This window comes from Halichoerus grypus, chromosome 2 (genome assembly GCF_964656455.1).
Source record: "Halichoerus grypus chromosome 2, mHalGry1.hap1.1, whole genome shotgun sequence".
NCBI classification, from domain to species: Eukaryota; Metazoa; Chordata; class Mammalia; order Carnivora; family Phocidae; genus Halichoerus; species Halichoerus grypus.
In genome coordinates, this window is record NC_135713.1 from 41,385,307 (window position 1) to 41,403,453 (window position 18,147).

At 48.7% G+C, this 18,147-nt stretch overlaps 2 protein-coding genes across 3 annotated transcripts in view; one reads left to right on the forward strand and one right to left on the reverse strand.

Moving 5' to 3' along the window:
- HMGXB3 (HMG-box containing 3) overlaps window positions 1-15,981 on the forward strand; it is a 45,032-nt gene extending 29,051 nt beyond the window's left edge. For both annotated transcript variants that reach the window (XM_036080655.2, XM_036080656.2), the window contains 8 exons: window positions 477-604; window positions 4,893-5,024; window positions 5,936-6,120; window positions 9,581-9,800; window positions 10,658-10,791; window positions 11,646-11,762; window positions 13,413-13,622; window positions 14,592-15,981. In XM_036080655.2, coding sequence (XP_035936548.1) covers window positions 477-604; window positions 4,893-5,024; window positions 5,936-6,120; window positions 9,581-9,800; window positions 10,658-10,791; window positions 11,646-11,762; window positions 13,413-13,622; window positions 14,592-15,059 — 1,594 coding nt within the window. In that variant the 3' untranslated portion in view covers window positions 15,060-15,981. The remainder of the gene's footprint in view (window positions 1-476; window positions 605-4,892; window positions 5,025-5,935; window positions 6,121-9,580; window positions 9,801-10,657; window positions 10,792-11,645; window positions 11,763-13,412; window positions 13,623-14,591) is intronic.
- A 160-nt stretch (window positions 15,982-16,141) lies between these two features.
- The window catches only part of CSF1R (colony stimulating factor 1 receptor), a 30,771-nt gene continuing 28,765 nt past the window's right edge, over window positions 16,142-18,147 (reverse strand). The window contains exons 20-21 of the mRNA XM_036080657.2: window positions 17,164-17,272; window positions 16,142-17,067 (exon numbers count right to left, since the gene is read on the reverse strand). Coding sequence (XP_035936550.1) covers window positions 16,936-17,067; window positions 17,164-17,272 — 241 coding nt within the window. The 3' untranslated portion in view covers window positions 16,142-16,935. The remainder of the gene's footprint in view (window positions 17,068-17,163; window positions 17,273-18,147) is intronic.

Genomic DNA, 18,147 nt, shown 5'->3' on the forward strand with positions numbered 1-18,147 from the left:
CTGCCCTGTCTTCCTTGGCCCATATTGCCCCTTTCAGACAGCTATAAAGCTATAGCCTTTGAAGGTGTTATTCTCTGCTTCTCTTAGGTTTCCTTTGCTTTTGAACTGCTAAAGTAAAATAATAATAATTCGTAATCGTCTATTATTTTTAATGAAAAATGCCTGAAAGTTATTGTCACCAAGTTAGGATTTTATTTACATCTGGACTGCCCAGCATAATGCTTGGATTTGGGAGTTCAGGGGGATTGGTTAAATTGGGTAATAAATTAAGAGTTACATTAACTTCAGGGGTGATTCCACAGACCTCATTCCAGCAGAGTGGGAATACCCACCTAGAAAACCCTGGAACGCGAGCCCCAGCACCTTCATTTGCCTACTGCATTAGTCTTGAGAATTTTGCCATTGATCACTGAGCCCTGGGACTGCATTAAGTTGATTTCCCTTCTGTTTTTCTGTTGGTGATGTTTTGGTACTAGCTCCCTGGCTGGGCCCCAGGAGTGCTGGCTGCTGACAGCCAGCCGGCTGCAGGTGGTGACTGCCCAAGTGAAGATGTGCCTGAACCCTCATTGTCTGGCCCTGCACAGCTTCATGGACATCCATACAGGTGCGTGTCAGCCTTTCTTCCCTCGGAGGGCCCCAAAGCAGGCTTGGGCACAGCCTCTGGGGGTTAGACCTTGCTCCTTTGAGCACTGGGCTTTCTCTCAGATGGGGCTTCTGAGAAAGGGGCAGTTTTTCCTTCTGGATGTCTTAGCCCCAGAAGATGATGTTTATCTATCAAGTGTTAGGACTCTCATATCTGGGATCTTTAAACAAAGTTCATTGCTAAATAACAAATCCTCATTGTGGAAGAAATGGAACATGCTGACAAGTATAAAGAAGAAACTGAAACCTGTAGTAATTGTGCTGCCATGAGATAAACACTTAGCATTCTGCTCTTTAATCTTTCAGATGTGTTTTTATCCATACAGAATATAAGGCTGTAGGAAGTTTATGGGTTTATAGTTTTTCTTTCGACAGAAGTGGGATTGTGCTGGGTGTTATTTTGGAATATTCCTTTTAAGTTTAGCAGTGTATCAGGGGCATCTTCCTGTGCCAGCAAGTGGAGAAATACATGACCATTTTTAAGGGGTGCATGGGACTCCATTTTAGAATCCTCCTTGTAATTAACTCATGGTGTGCAGGCCTTAATTATTTCCTTTGGGCACGTGCTCCACACGGAATTGCTGCGTGTTCACCCATCCCCCCTAAACATTCATCAACGCCAAACACTACAGAGCATTCACCATGTGCCAACAGTGTCAGAATTTGGATCTTGAATTTCACGTGTAGAATTGAGTGCTGAAGATTAAAGAGTATCTGTTACTCTCTTTGTCTTCAGAACCTTATGGTGCCTTGTTTTGAATTCATGCTCTTAATGTCTTATATTGCCCAATTGGAATTGTCCTATTTTATGGTCTTGCCAATAGTTAATGAGAACGCCATTTCCCTGCAGTCTGTCTAGGCCAGTAGTACCTAGGATTAATATATTTTTTTTAATTTTACCTTTACTTTTAAGTTTACATACAGCAAAATTTACTTTGTTGTTTGACAGTTACGTGAGTTCTGACAAATGCACCGAGATGTTTAACTGCCACCGCAATCAATAGAACAGTTCATTGCCCAAAACCTTTCTCCTGTACTGTGCCCTTGTAATCAAACCCACCCCAGACCCCTAGCCTCTAGCAACCATTTGATAATGTTCTTCATTCCTATAGCTCCATCTTTCCGGAATGTCACTCATGTCACAGTATGTAGCATTTTTACAAAATCATTTTTAAAAATGAGGGTTTTTTTTTTAATTTAAGTATAGTTGATACACAGTGTTTGTAGCATTTTTTTTTTTTTAAGATTTTATTTATTTATTTGACAGAGACAGCAAGAGAGGGAAAACACAAGTAGGGGATTGGGAAAGGGAGAAGCAGGCTTCCCGCTGAGCAGGGAGCCCGATGCGGGGCTTGATCCCAGGACCCTGGGATCATGACCTGAGCCGAAGGCAGACACTTAACTGAGCCACCCAGGCGCCCCTGTTTGTAGCATTTTAAGTGAGTCTGGCTTCTTCCATTAAACGTCATGCCTTTGAAAGTCATCCATATTGGGAGCACCTCGGTGGCTCAGTCCATTGAGCGTCTGACTCTTGGTTTTGGCTCAGGTCATGATCTCAGGGTTCTGGGATCAAGCCCCATGTCAGGCTCCGGGTTCAGCATGTAGTCTGCTTGGCATTCTGCCCCTCTCTCTGCGCCTCCTCCCACTCATGTGCACTCTCTTTCTCTCTAAAAAAAAAAAGAAAAAGTCAAGTCATCCATATTGTTGCATGTATCAATAGTTCCTTCTTCATGTTGAGTAGTTTCCCATTGTGTGGAGTACCACAATTTGCTTATCTGTTCACTTGTTGAACGACATACGTGTTGTTAGCAGGTTTTGACACCTATTAAGAATAGAGCTGCTGTAAACATTCACATACAGGCTTTTGTGTGAACACAAATTTTCATTTCTCTTGGGTGAATACTGAGGAGTCAAATTGCTGGGCTATATGCTAAGTGTAGGTTTATTTATTTATTTATTTATTTTTAAAGGAATTGCCAGACTGTTAGGTAAATGTTTGTACCATTTTGCAGTATCTCCAACAGCGAGTGAGAGTTCTGTTTTGCTCCATTTGTGAGCACTTGGTACTGTTTATTTTTTTCGTTCTTGTTTTTCTTAGCCATTCTGATGGTTTTATGAAGTGGTACCTCATTGTGGTTCTGATTTGTATTTCCTCGGTGACTGATGATATTGGGCATCATTTCATGGGTTTATTAGCCACCCATGTGTCATCTTTGATGAAATATCTATTCCATCTTTGGCCTGTTGAATTGGATTGTTTTCTTACTGTTGAATTTTGAGAATTTTTTTTTTTTTTTTGAGAATTCTTTATATATTCTGGATCCATAAGTCTTTTGTCAGATAAGTGATTTACAGATGTTTTCTTATGGGCTCTGGCTTGACTCTTCATTCTCTAAGTGGAATCTTCCACAGAGTAGAAGTTCTTAGGACAAAGACCACTTCATCAGTTGTTTCTTCTAGGGATTATGCTTTTGATGGTCTAAGGTGTCTCTGTCTAGGTGAAGATCATAAATATTTTTTCTATTTTTTTCTAGTTTTATGATTTTATGGCTTATATTTAGGTCTGTGATTCATTTTGAATTCATTATTATATAAAGTGGGAGGCCCAGATTGAGTTCTTTCTTTTCTTCTTTTGCATATGGACATCCAGTTGTACTACCATTTGTTGAAAGGTAGTCTTTTCTCCATTGAATTGCTTTGGCTCCTTTGTTGAAAAACAGCCGATCATATACGTGTGGTCTACGCTGTCCCATTGGTTTATGTTGTCTTTTCTTTTGCCAATACCACACTGGTCTTAACCAACTGAGCCACCCAGGCGCCCCACACTGGTCTTGATTACTACAGCCTGGATAGTAGGTCTTTAAGTCAGTTAGTGTCTCACTCCTCCAACCTTGTTCTTCCTGAATTGTTTTGGCTCTTTTAGTTCCTTTCCATTTCCATATAAATTTTAAAATCAGCTTCTCAGTATCTGCAGAATCCTGTTAGAATTTTAATTGGGATTACGTTGAATCTATATAGATCAATTTGTGAAAGCTTGACATGCTTAGAAATACTGAGTCTTCTAATCCCTAAACCTGTCCATCTTTCCATTTTATTAGAGTTTCCTTTATTTCTTTCATCAGTGTTTTGTAGTTTTCAGCATATAGATCCTGCACATATTTTGTTAGATTTATACCTAAGTTATTTCGTTTTGTTCCATGGTAAATAATGTGGTTCAGTTTCTAATGTTCAGTGTTAGTGTAGAAACATGATTGGGTAGACAAAACCCATTTTTATCCAGTGACCATGCTAAACTCACTTACCAGCTTAAGGAACTTTTTGTAGATCAATATTATAATTTTTTAAAAGTTTGCCAGTTTGGTAGGTGAAAACTAGTGTATTATTTCTTAATTTGCATTTCTTTGATTACCAGGAGGATTTTATGTTTTTTGTTTTTTTTTTAATATTTTCTGTGAGTTTTGTGAACATTTCCATTCTTCATTGGAATGTTGACCGAGTTCTTCCCTAGTTTATCCATTGTCTTTTACTTTGTGATTTTTTTTTTCCTGGACACAAAGGTATTTTTCTGTTTTTTTGTGGGGAGGAGGGTTTGTTTGTCTTTTGTTTTTATTTTAATTTTTATGTAATCATACTTAATCATCTCCTTTGTTGGTTTCAGCATTTGGTATCATGCTCAGAAAGGCCTTCCCCATTCCTCTATACTCTTCTTTCATGGGAGCACATATTCTAGAACTCGATTTTGTGCGAATTTGTGCAAATATAAAATTGCCCTCTTTTTTTCGTCTTAAATTGACTGCATTTAAATCCCTCCAAGTCTTTTATCTCGGGATTTGGTTAGGGGTGGCTGATTTTGTTGCTTTTGTTACATCTCCTACACATCCCTGGACTAGAGGGTGCTCCTGGCCTTTACCCACGATGCAGTTGTTGAGAAGTAGAGGAAGAGTGGGCCCTGGTGGTCATGAGTGCTGAGCTGGGCGGTACGGAGGCTTTTGGGTTTTTTGTTTGTTTTAATTAAAAATTCCTGTACGGATTTCATTGCTTGCTTTTTTCATTTAACAGTGTATTATGGACAGCTCCACGCCGGAGCATTTAGGTCTGTGTTACTCTTTTTAATGAGGTATAATTTTCTATTTTAGGAATGTACCATAATTAACTATTCCCCTGTTGCTGGATACTTAATTTGTTTCTAATTTTTTCCATTGTGGATGTTTTACAGTGAGTTTCTCTGTTGCCTCTTTTTAACTTTGCAGGTCTCTTTAATGTGGGGAACAAGCTACTAGTGAGCCTGGACTTGCTTTTTGCAATCCGGAACCAGATCAAGCTGGGAGAGGACCCCAGAGTGTCCATCAGCACTGTTCTGAAGTCGGTGCAGGAGCAGACAGGTACAGGTTGGCTTCTTCCCTTTCCCATAGTCTAGTCCTGCGTTCCCTGGGAATTTTCAGCGATGGGCTTTGGTTGAAAAAATCATCTTAGAGAAGAATCTGATAGTTTGAAAAAGAGACATTCTTGACTTCCCTGATGCACTCCTCTTTTTTAATTTTACAAATGCCAAAAGCGTGAGTCTTTCCATCCATCCAGGGACCTTCAGCACAAGGTTAAGCTGACTCTTTAGAAGTTGATCCTTTGATGATAGGTAGAGGTGGCCTCGCTGCATGTTAATTGGACTCATTCTGAATACACAGCTTCTGGAGGTCTGCTACCAGCCCCAAGGCTCATATTGAGACTTGAAGATGGGGATCACCCTCCTTAATATTAGAAATTCTTTTTCTCCTTGCTTTCCTTCTTTCTTTTGATGCTTTTCCCTTCCTATCCCTGTAGACTTCAGTTCCCTTGCACCTTGCCTGCTGTGAGGTCAGATGGAATAGGACAAAGGTTCTAAGGTCACAGAAGCCTGTGTTTGAGTCTTGGCTCTGCCAGTTAGTGGCAGCGTGATTTTTGAGCCAGTTATCCTCTGTGTCTCAGTTTCTCCAGTTGTAAAATGGGGATGAGACTAGCTTCGGTTTCATAAAGACGTGAGAGTTAAATGAAATAATGTATTTGAAGCTGTCAGCATATGGTCTGGTGCCTAGTAGGTGCTAGCACAAGGCAGTTTTAATAACTCCAGAATTGCCCTTTGGGGTTGCCACCCGAGCCCTCGAAGGCCAGGGTGCTTGACCCTCGGGGTGGTAAGTGTTCTTGGGTGTCCTTAGGGCAGCAGTCTTGCAAAGTCGCTTTTCTTGCTGGCCACTGGCTCATCCCCAGTGGCCGCGGGGTCTTTTTTGTGACCTTCTCAGAGCTCTTGCTCTCCTTGCAGAGAAGACTCTGACCTCTGAGGAGCTGAGCCAGCTGCAGGAGCTGCTGTGCAATGGCTATTGGGCTTTCGAGTGCCTCACTGTCCGAGACTACAATGACATGATCTGTGGCATCTGTGGTGTGGCTCCCAAAGTGGAAATGGCCCAGAGGAATGAAGAAAACGTGTTGGCACTGAAGAGTGTGGAAGTAAGTGCCTCCTGGCCACCTTTAGAACCGTCCTCACACTTCTGGCAGCCACCTTCCTGCGTGCTGTCCCAGGAGCAGATGGCTCCTGTCCTGCCTGGGAGAGCCGAGTGGCTTTTTCATCTAAGGAAGGCTGGATGGAAATAGAGGCATTTGTTATTTTTCAATGAATTTATTAAACATGAAGCAGGTGCACTTTTTAGACACTTGGGACAGGGCGGTAAAAAACCTATAAAGTTTCTATGTTCATGGGGCTTGAATTCTGGTTTGGGAAGACAGGAAGCAAACATTATTATTTTTTTAAAGATTTTATTTATTTATTTATTTATTTATTTGATAGACACAGTGAGAGAGGGAACACAAGCAGGGGGAGAAGGAGAAGCAGACTCCCTGCTGAGCAGGGAGCCCGATGTGGGGCTCGATCCCAGGACCCTGGGATCATGACCTGAGCTGAAGGTAGACGCTTAACGACTGAGCCACCCAGGCGCCCCGGAAACAAACATTATTAATAATTGCATATGTTATATTAATGTCTATTGTATAGGCGGTATGTAGTAATTAAAAGTAGCATAGTAATAGTAAAGCAGGAAAGGAGAGAACAGCATGGTGGAGAGGGGGATTCCTGTTTTCTAGAGGGTAGTCAGGGGGAGGCCTCTCTGACATGGAGGCATTTGAGAAGAGATCTGACGTGCACGTAGCTTTCAGGGGAGGAGTATTCTAGGCAGCAAGAGCAGCAAAACAGGGTCTCAGGTGGGCTTACTGTGCTTGGTTAAGGAACAGTAAGGAGGCCAGTGTGGCTGGAGCACGTGAGCAGTGGCAAGAGTGGTAGGACGTGTGAGGTGCAAGTGGCTGCGGGAGGCCACTGGGAGGACTTAACACCGAGTGAGATGGAGAGCTGTGGGCAGGTTTTGAGGAAGAGTGACCTGATCTGTGACTTGGTTCTTAACTAAAAAGTGTTCACATAAAGATAATACCAAATTCAGATGGCTTCATACATTAATTCTAACAGCCAAGAAATATATGATTCTGATCATAAAAGAATGGCAAAACCAGATGTATTTCCCTACCTCATTGGATAAGGCCAGATAACCTTGAAAATAAAGCCAGACATTTAATATAAGAGAACAAATTGGAGCTGATTGTACTCATGAATATAGATGCCACTGTGCTGAATAAGATAATGGCCAGTCATATCTAACAGTGAAGGAAGTAACCCACCATGACAAGCTTATCCCAGGAAAGCAAGATTGTTTCAGCATTAGAAAATATACTAATGTAATTTGCTCCTATACAGTTTAAAGGAAAAAAACCCATATGATTATTTCAATAGATGTAAAAAGGGCTTTCATTATCATTCAACACCCTTTTATGATAAAACTCTTAGTAAACTGAGAAAATAGGAATCTTTCTTGACCTGGTACACATTGTTTTTAAAAAATCACATAGATTGCTGCACTCTCTCCCATGATCATGCTGAGAGGTCTGGTCTGCATGCATAGGCATGGAGTGCCCTGTGAGTATGCCAGTAGTAGCAGGGGGGTGGGGCTGGGGTCAGTGAGCTTTCCACCCCTCAGCTCCAGCACAGTGACTGAGAAAGGACTGAAACATCAAGTGTCTCTTTAGGCACTGGACCTGCAGCTCACCTGCTCACCACCGGGGGTGGTGTGGGCCCTCTAGAGAAAAGCTTGGATTTTCTCTGCAAAAAGATGCATTTTGGCATGGCCAGCTGAGCCTCTTAGGGATTTAATGCATATTCCTCCTTTTCTTCCCAATTAAAAAAATATATATATACATTTTGATCACATAGCCCATTTGAAGGATGGTGGTGCATAACAAGATCTATGAAAGTAAGCATAATGCTTTCTGGAGTCTTCTAAGTATTCTTTGTAGGTAAAATGACCAATAAAAAATTTTGGTTTTGTGTTGTTATCTCACCAGGAGGCTATTTCTACCCTCATTCAGATCTGCTTGTCTAATGGTAATCTAATGGCAGGGGTTTTTTATTTTTTAAGATTTTATTTATTTGACAGCACAAGCAGGCAGAGTGGCAGGCAGAGGGAGGCAAAGGGAGAGGGAGAAGCAAACTCCCCACTGAGCAGAGAGCCCGACACGGAGCTCCATCCCAGGACTCTGGGATCATGACCTGAGTTGAAGGCAGACGCTTAACCGACTGAGCCACCCAGGCATCCCTAATGGCAGTATTACTAGTGACCCAGCTAGAATTCATTGAGCATGTTACTACATATGCCAAGTTCTTACGATGGGCTCGGTGCTTGACTGACGTCTCACCCCATCCCTGTGAGATTTTTGTAGATGAAGGGACTGAAGCCCAGGGGTTTTGTTCATGCTTACCCAGTCAGGAGGGGTAGAGCTGGGGCTTGACCTTGGTCTCTCTGACTCCAGAATCTGAGCTCATAAGCACTGCCATGCTCGCTAGCAACTCCTGGGACTCTGAGCCCAAGTTTTTTTTTTTTTTTTTAAAAAGACGTCTAGCTGCAGAGACCATTTGGTTTCCAGAAGTAAACAGATGCCCACCCTCTTGCAAAAGCTCATGTCTCCTAGTCCTACCTGGCATCTGCCTTGTCCGATCAAGGCTCTTTCTCACAGAATGGAGTAGAATTCCCTTCACTCTCGGTATGCATGTCTCTTCTCTTCTACAGTACTAGGTATATCTTTCTAGAGACCAGGGCCTACTTTATTTTCTCCCTTTTGTGTGTGCAGCGTGGTGTGCATGGGCGGAGAAGCAGGTAGAGGGTATTCTGAAGTCAGTGAGAGGAAACAAGAAGTTACTTTTAACAAAACTCACATTGGCAGTTGTCCAGGAGGAGACTGTCTGGTGGCCTCTCCCCTCAGGGACCGTATAGAGGAGGACCCCCTAGCCTGATGACCGTCACCACATCAGTCGGTGTGCCCAGCAGCACACGCGGTTGGCATTCCTTGTCCCCGTGTTTTGTGGGGAGGGCGGGCTCAGTAGCTGGGAAGCGTGGCGGGAGGGTTGTGCTGTGTACTCACAGTGCGTACTAGCGTCACACGTGGTGGGGAGCACGGCTTGGCCTTTGGGACTAGACTTTAGTTCGAGTTCTAACTCTGCCCCTGCCTGTGGTAGTCTCGCCCCAGCCCCCCAGACTTGTGCAGTAGTTAAGCAGTGTCCGACGTGTAACAGGTATTCAGCGGTAGCTCCGCTTTTCTGGCAGGTCCGGGAAAGGACTTGACCAGAGGCAGATGCAGAAGGGACTGAGCGCTGTTTAGGTATTGGGGCGAGCTGAAGTATGGGGGAGAGGAATGTGGCCAAAAGGCCGTCGGGTACTAAGATGTCAGAATTGGGGGCGGGCACCCTGGCGGTGCATGGCTGTCTGATACCGCCCCCCACTTTGTTGTCCCGAGTGGATCAAGAAGGTGGGCTCTTGTGTTGCTAATACTCTGTGGCTCCTACAGTTTGATCTTTTTTATCCTGACCTTTTAGTTCACCTGGCCTGAGTTCTTGGGCCCTAGTGAGGTAAACGTGGAGGACTTTTGGGCCACGATGGAGACAGAGGTGATTGAGCAGGTGGCCTTCCCTGCCAGCATCCCTATCACCAAGTTTGATGCTTCTGTTATTGCCCCCTTCTTCCCACCACTCATGAGAGGAGCTGTGGTCGTCAACACTGAGAAGGACAAAAACCTGGATGTGCAGCCAGTACCTGGTAAGACCACCTGGTGGCTGACTTGGGTCAGGGAAGGGCCCAGGCCAGAGTTGGGAACATTTCCATGGCCAGCCAGTATGAGTGGCAGAGCGGGGCGGGGGCAGGGGCAGGCTCACGGAGAGGGCTCTTTCTAGAAGGATAATGACACGGTGTGACAAAATGCCCTAGAGGTTAAAGTCAAGGTGTAGAGTTTTGAAAAGCTGCCAGCCAACTTTCACAAAACAATACCTTTCCTTACCAAGTGGAATATATTTTGTTTTATTTCATTTTCAAAATTCTGGATATGACCCACTGAGATGATTTTATAAGTATTTAATGTGTTGTGATCCACTGGTTCTCAGACAGTGCTTCCTAACATTAGATGCTGAGGTCCTACCTCATTCTTGCTGTTTCAAGGCCCAGAAATTGGTTTTCTTTTTTAAGGCCCCCACATAGTTCACTGTGGTTAGGCAGGTTCAGGAGCACAGTGTAAAGAGAGCGTTTTTGAAATGAGACCTACTCCTCCTCGTGTTGCTGCCCTTGTGGTAAACCTCTGAGATCTTGGTTCTGAAAAACCTTAAAAGATTAAAACCTTACTCATTTTGAGGTTCTTTGCAAGGGGGTTCTGCTGGATCTCTCCCCTAGACAGTCAGGGGCAGAAAGCCAGTTCTGAGAGACTTCATGTATCTGCAGAAGTTATAAGACCTGCCTTGAGTCCACCTCCCTCAGCACATAGGGCAGTGCTCGGGGCAGAGCCTGCTTGCACTGCTTGCTGGACTTAGGCCTCGTCCCCTGGTTCTCACCCTCACACACGGACTCCCCGTGACCTCTGTTGCCTGGTGGCAGTGCCCTCCCTTCAGCAGGGTCATCTCTTGCAGGCCATGGCAGTGCCCTGGTGAGGCTACTCCACGAGGGCACCTGCAAGCTCGAGGAGATTGGCTCGTACAGTGAGGAGGAACTGCGGCACCTGCTGAGACAGTGTGGCATCCCCTTTGGGACAGAAGACTCCAAGGTGAGTGGCGGGGGCAGCAGTGCAGATAGGGACTTAGGGAGCAGGCTGGTGTCTGCTTTCTGGGCGAGATGAGCCACCTGTGACAAGTGCCTGTGTTGGACACAAGGTGCTAGCAGTCGGGGGCCTGGGAGATCGTCCACAGCCAGGTCACGATAGGTATGCGAGGCCTTTCCCTCCAGTCAGTTCTTCTGGTGAAGGTAGTGGGTCCGGACTCTGGGGTCAGGAATCCTGGCTCTCCCACTGACTGGGCGTGACCTTGCTAAGCTACCTTTCATTTCTCAGCCTCATTTTCCTTGTTTACAAAGTGGAAATAACCAAAATACTGACCCGATGAGGTTGTTGTAAGGAAGGAAGGCACTTGGCAGTGTGTGGTTATCACCTCTCCAGGCCCTTAGAGAAGGAGTGTCGTTACATCCGGGGGGGGCGGGGGGGGTGGTGGTGGTGGTGGTGGTGTGTGTGTGTGTGTGTGTGTGTGATTTACATTATTTACTTTTCTTCATACTAACATCCTATCGAAAATTTCATGCCTCTTTTAAGTTCAGATCAAATATTAGCTTATCTTTGAAGCATCCCCTGCCCTGTGAAAAGTAGGAAGACCCCCCCCCCCCCCCCCCACCAGGCCTCAGAAGTCTGGCACCTTGATCACTGTGGCTGGCTATCTCTGGGACCTGGTCCTTTCAGGGCCTCAGAATCCCCATCTGTACCTAGAGGACATTAAGCTAGTGAGGCTCCAAGGCACAGTCTGGCCTTGATAGTTTATTCTTTCTCTTTGGGTGTTGAAGTGAGCATTTGGTGCTGCACACCAGGCCTGGTTTCTTAGCATTTACTGCTTTGTTTTTAATCTTGTCCTCCAGGAACAGCTCTGCTTCTCCTTGTTGGCCCTCTATGAATCTGTACAGAATGGAACCAGAGCTAGACAGCCCCCACCTCATCTCACAGGGGGTAAAATCTATAAGGTGTGCCCCCATCAGGTAAGGGGATAATAAGGAGTAGCTTGGGGTGAATTTGTCCATGTCAGGTTGCCCATACAGATAATCTGGCTGATCCAGCTCATTCTGTGGGAATTGGCACTTAGGTCACTGGGTGGCCTGTGGAGTAGGTCCTTATGGGTCAGATGCCACCCTTTGGACTAGGAAGGGAGCCTGGGTCATCACCAATGAGTATTAAGCACCCTTTCACATCCTGGCCCTGTGTCAGCTGTTGAGGGTACAGAGGTGAGCAGTGAAGATTCATTCTTTTCTAGTTGACCTCATTTTAGAGGGAAAATAGAGCCACCGTGGCTTAGGGCGCTAGCTTTGAAGGAACTAGACAAAGCCTTGAGATAGAAGGCAACAGAGAGGGACCTGCTGTCTGGGGCAGCCAGAGAAGGCTGAGAGCCCAGTGATGAGTTATGGAAAGAATGTTCCAGCAGAGGGAAGGGTGACCACTAAGTCTTGAGTGGGGAAGCCTGGTGAGCCCAAAAGAGGAAGGTTGGAGGGGTGAGCAGAGACCAGATCATGCAGAGCTTTGTAGGCCACAGTAGCAGTCTGGGTTTCCCTCTGAGGGTGGTAAGGGGCCTGGTGGACAGTTCTCAGTGGGAATTGGGGAGGATGTAGTTCTGATTTTGGCTTAAGGAGAGCATGCTTCACATCTGTAGAGTGCAGACAGGGCAGGCACTGGGATAGCTCTGGGAAGGTTGTGCACTATATGACAAAGCAGGCCCAGGAAGATACTGGGGTCGAAAACCCCCTGAACAGGTACTGAATGGGGGAGGGATTGCTAGCAGAGTTCACTCAGGTGCATGAGGGGCATGGCAACTGGCTGTCAAAAGAGAATCCAATTATCAGCTTCTTCAACCAAAGCTGTGTTTGAGGGACAGACTGGATGCCTTTCCTCTGGCAGAACAGAGCCTGCTCAGAGGACTGTGTTCATGTGACTGGGGACCATCTCGTGAGAAGCACTTGACCACGTGGGGCCATAAGAGTTACAGAGCCTCCGGGCTGTGATGGGCAAGCAGTATTACTAGGAGGTGATAGCTAAGACTGGTGGGGGTGAAGGTAGGGAGATGGAGACAGATGCAGGATCCCCCACTAAACACAGAGCTCCCCCTCCCCAGCAACAAAGTGGCACCTGGGGGGCACTGTCAGTGGAGGTGTTTACTAGTCTACATTGAGGTTCCCATCTGGGCAGCCTGTCCGGGTCTGGTGGGGAGCTGCTCAAAATACAGATGCTCAGACCCCACCCCCAGAAGCTAATTCCTTGGGTGTGGGGTAGGGCCCAGGAACCTCCATCTCTAACCAGCTGTGGGCTGCCAGTGCTGTGTGGCTGGGGGTTGGAGCCCCTGGACTGGAGGGTGCTTGGTAGGGCAGTGTGGAGGGTGGGGTTTGGAATAGATGCCCTTGGGGGCCTCTCAGCCTCAATTGAAGACCAGATGCCCCCAGCTATATTCTCTCAGGAAGTCAGGGATGAACTGGCGACTTCATTTAGGGACAGAAATAGGAAGCAGAATGTGATGGTCTCTGGCAGGATGGCCATGGCTTTAGTCATGAAACCTGATTATTCATCTTTATGGGAAGAAGACTCAACTCTGTCTGCTGATTGGCTTCTTAACCCTCTGCTGTGCCCTCCATCTCCCTGCTCAGGTGATCTGTGGCTCCAAGTATCTTGTGCGGGGCGAGAGTGCCCGCGACCATGTGGATCTGCTTGTCTCTTCCCGCCATTGGCCACCTGTCTACGTGGTAGACATGGCCACACCAGTGGCCCTGTGTGCTGACCTCTGCTACCCAGAGCTGACCAACCAGATGTGGGGGAGGAACCAGGGTTGTTTCTCTAGCCCCGCAGAGCCACCTGTGGTGAGTTCCCTTCTGAGGAACTGGAAACAGTCCCACAAACTGACCACGTCCCTCCTCCTGGTTGTTTGGGAAGGCCTTCTGGGAACCATCTCCAGCATCCTTTGTCTCCACTAATATTTTGTCTTGATGCTGTGCACCAGCATTTCCTCCACAAATGTTTACTGATCAAGCCCTGTGTGTGTAAGGCCCCAGCATGTCACTTAGGAGTGCCCAGGGTGTCCCAAACACAGGTATTTTGGAGTCACAGGGGTCGCCTTCCAGAAAAGCCTATGAAATTGCTGCACACTGGTGTACCAAAGCCCGGACCGTCAGATCTTGGGTCTGACCCTGAACGTACTGCCTGGCATACCTGTTGTGATCTAGAGGCACAGAGGCTTGGAAAACACCACTGTATCCAATCCTCTCCTTTTAGTAAAAGGTAAAGTAAGGTCCAGAGAGGGGACGTGGACTTAGCCAGTGTCGCACAGCAGGTAAGGGGCAGAGCCCTTGTCTCTGTATTTTGGTGCTTTGTACCAGACTGTGATTCCTACCAGACACATGTGCCCTTTGCTGGGAAGAAATGTTAGGCCTGGCAACAGGAAGAAGGAGGCGTCATTGTCATCACTCAACCTTTTCCTTATTCGCTGGACTCACTGGCTCTGTGAGCTTGTGCCCGGCACCGCCAAAAGGCAGCTGAGCCGCAGCGAGAGCCCCGCTCCCCACTCCCCTGCAGCCCCGGCCAGAATTGCCCAGGCATGGTAATGAGCAGTAGCAGCTCAGGCGATCCAGCATCTGTTCTGGGAGGTGGCCACTGTGACTGTCCCCGTCTTCACGAGGAGAGGGGACTTGCCCCAGGAGATGTGAGCATATGTGGTGACGTGAGGGTTTAAATGGGGCTGACTGACACGCCCCTCCTTCACTCTCACCCACCCCACAGCTTCTACCTTAGTCATTCCCTCATGTCAGAGTGGTTTCTTATCTCTCCTCTAGAGTGTATCCTGCCCAGAACTCTTGGACCAGCATTATACTGTGGACATGATGGAGGCTGAGCACTCTGTCCAGCACCCAGTCACCAAGACTGCCACACGTCACATCGTCCATGTAGACACACAGCCCAGTCCTGGTGACCCCAGTACTGGGCACCACTCTTCAGCCCTGTGCCCTGAGTTGGCGCCCTACGCAACCATCCTGGCCTCCATTGCAGACAGCAAACCAAACAGTGTCCGCCAGCAGCCCATTGCCTTTGACAATGCCACCCACTATTACCTCTACAACCGCCTCATGGACTTCCTCACCAGCCGTGAAATAGTCAACCGGCAGATCCATGACATTGTGCAGAGCTGCCAGCCTGGCGAGGTGGTCATCCGAGACACCCTCTACCGCCTCGGGGTAGCTCAGATCAAGACAGAGGCAGAGGAGGAGGGTGAGGAAGAGGAGGTGGCTGCAGTGACAGTCTAAGCCAGGCTCTTGCACAGGGACTGCACCATCTCAAGCCATAGTGAGGCCCTTGCCCGAGGCAGATCCATCCAGGGGACCGGCGGGAGCGTTCACCTTTGGGGAGGCCTCTGATGCTGGGACTGACCAAAGAGCTTCCATTTCCTGAGCACGGTGGGGCCCCGGGTCCGTGGTTCTCAACCTTCTGGGGGTTAGGAGAAGCACCAGGACACTCCTTACTGGCCCTGAGAGAGCACTTGGGGGACATAGAATGTTCAGCAAAGGGGACGGTAGCTGGTGGCTTCCCTGGGGCCTCCTGCGGGTCAGGGTGGAGGTCCTGGGGTAGGCGAAGGCAGAGTCCGGCGCTAGGTGGGAAGGCTGCTGAGGTATCTCTTCCCACCCCTGGGGAACACTCTTTCCAGCCCCTGTAGCCACACGACTTCCTTAGCCTGTTGCCTTTGACTTGGGGCCTTAGGGGCCTCATTAGCTCTAGGGGTCCCTTTGGGCTCTTGATTTTCCCAGAGGAGGGATGCATTTCCCTCCTACTCTTCCTGCACCCAAATTTGGGGGAAGCTGAGGAGGGAGAAACAGCCACAGCTTTCTTCCAGGACTGTCTTCTCTGCCCTGAGCTTTGAGGAAGAGGATCCCCTTCCTCCTTTCCCTGGCCACTGCTGCTGCACCTTACATCCTTTCTGGGCCCTGGACCCTCACCACAGAGGGGATGTGGCCCGTTGGCATGACATAACCTGGCAGCAGTAGGAAAAACTCCCTTCTGTGAAGGGGAAGCAGACTGGGCCATAAGGAAACAGCGGGACTGGCTCAAGTGCCTAAGGTTTGCTTAGGGCACGGGAATTGGCCGTGTGTTATTTAATTTATTGAGAGGAGTGGAGTAGGTGGCTTTTTTCCCCTCCTTCTTCCCCCACCAAGAATAAAATTTATTAAATTATCTGTTTTGGTGAAGCAAGAGTCAATTCCATGCTCATTGTGTGGGGCACAGTGTGGTTGAGCACCCGAGATGCTGAGTTGTTTACTCAGCATGAAGGAGGATGGAAGAGGCCCCAGGGAATCCGCAGGCCCCCGAGTGGCACAGAGAATCGGAGGCTAGCTGTGTTAATGCTGTTAGTTTAATGACCGAGACATCCCGCAGGGCGACTGTTAGTTACGGGGGGTCAGCTTGGTGAAGTGCATGCTGCTTGCTTAGTGTGGCCAGCCACACAGGCCCCCTGCCTTCCAACTCAGAATGACAGGGGACTGGGCAGAACCCCGAACTTGTAGCTGCCACCTGGCTCATTGTAGCGACCAGATCCAGGGTGGGTGGGGCTGTAGGGTGGGTGGGGCTGTAGAGAGAAGGCCAGAGGGTGGGGAGTAGGAGGTACAGTTCATTCCTAGAAAGGGGCCACCCTGCTCTGAGGTCCCTGAGCCAGGCACAGTGTCTGAGCACCTGTTTGCTCTTGCCATTTCACTCGGCTACAGAGGGGGTCCTTTTACTCTGCCAAGGCCTAAGGAGCTTGGTCTCAATATTGGGGCACTTGGTAGGCACAAAACCGGTCCATTTCCAACGAGGTAACGGGGAGTAGGGAAAGGGGTGCCTGGAAGTGGGAACAAGGTTAAGAGAGTGAGCTGGGGTTCTCCCAGTTGGCATAGCGAACATGAGGCCATAGCATTGAGAACAGTGGGTGGGGGGCTCAGCCCTAGCCCCTGACTGGCAGTGATGGCCCAGGCCGCGGAAGCGGGGTCCTCCCCAAACTCCCGTGGGTCTCACATCCCTAAGTTTCAGAGCTGGGCCGGGCTGTTGAGTGAAATGACCAAGGGCAGAGTCTGTAGGTTCTCCCCGTGGTGCCCCATCCACGGTGGAGTTGAAGTTGGAGGAAGGGGAAAGCGGAGCTTCCTGGCCGTCTCCTCAGCAGAACTGGTAGTTGTTGGGCTGCAGCAGGGGCTGGGCAATATCCCCTTGCTCACAGCAGGCCAGGTGCTCGCTGGAGCTCTCCTCTGGCTCACTGCTGCTGCCGCTGCTTGGCAAGTTGGTGTAGTCCTGAGGGTGAGAGGCCGGGCGTGGTCGGTCCTGATGGCTCAGGCCCCGCCCGGCCTGCTGGAGCCAGCCACCCACCCCGAGGCTGGCCCCACTCACCGGCTCTCTCCTGTGCACTTGGGCCTGCTCCTGGAGGAGGGAGCAAATCTGCTGGAAGGTGGGTCTGCGGGTGGGCTCCAGGGCCCAGCAGGCCTGCATGATGCTGTATCTGAGACAGAACAGAAGCTGCCTGTGGGCCTGGGGACCATGACCCATTCCCCTGTGCACATGCACACACAGCCCCTCAGTCTTGCCCAGCAGAGGGCCTGAAGCCTAGTGAGAAGTGAGCCTGACACGAGACCTGTGCTAAGTCCTTGACATGCTTGTCTTACTTAATCTCCCCAGTAGCCCTTGGAAGGTATTTCCATCACGCCCATTTGACAGCTGAAAGGAGAAAAAGTTCAGAGATGCTCTCGCCCAAGCTCCTAGAACCAAGAAGGGGTGCCCTTGCTGCCTGCAGGTCGGTTTGCCAGGTGGGCTGAGATGAGCAAGCGGCTGACTATAGCAAGAGACTAACAGGGCAGGGGGCTGTGGGGCTGGTGGGCCGGCAGGCCGCGAGGGCCTGGCTGGGCACCGGGAGCGGCCGTGTTGAGAGTGGCAGGGAAAGGTGCGGTGGGTGAATGCATGGCCCGCTGGCCCGCGCAGAGGCCGTGGTGAGGGGAGGGAGTCGGCGGCTCGCGGTGGGCCGGCTGTCGTGAGGCGGCCGAGAGGCTGCCGTGGCTGGCTGGCCCACACCACAGAGTGCCAGGACGGAAGAGATGGCAGGAGCCTTCCTTGAGGTCGTGGTACGAGAGTCTGACTTAAAAACCTATCATTTGAGTTAGGACCAGTCCCAGTTAGGAGTCCTTTGAGCACATCCTCTAAGCTACCTGGGAAACCAGTGGAAACCCTGAACTCACTCGGAAAAGGGCTTGGTTTGGCCCACTGTGGGGGAGATAAAGCCTGGTTCTGGAACACTGGGCAGGGAGACTGGAACCACACACACACTTCCGTCCCCTTCAACCAAAGCCTGGGGTGTCCTCTTTCCTCCCTGGGGTCCTTCAC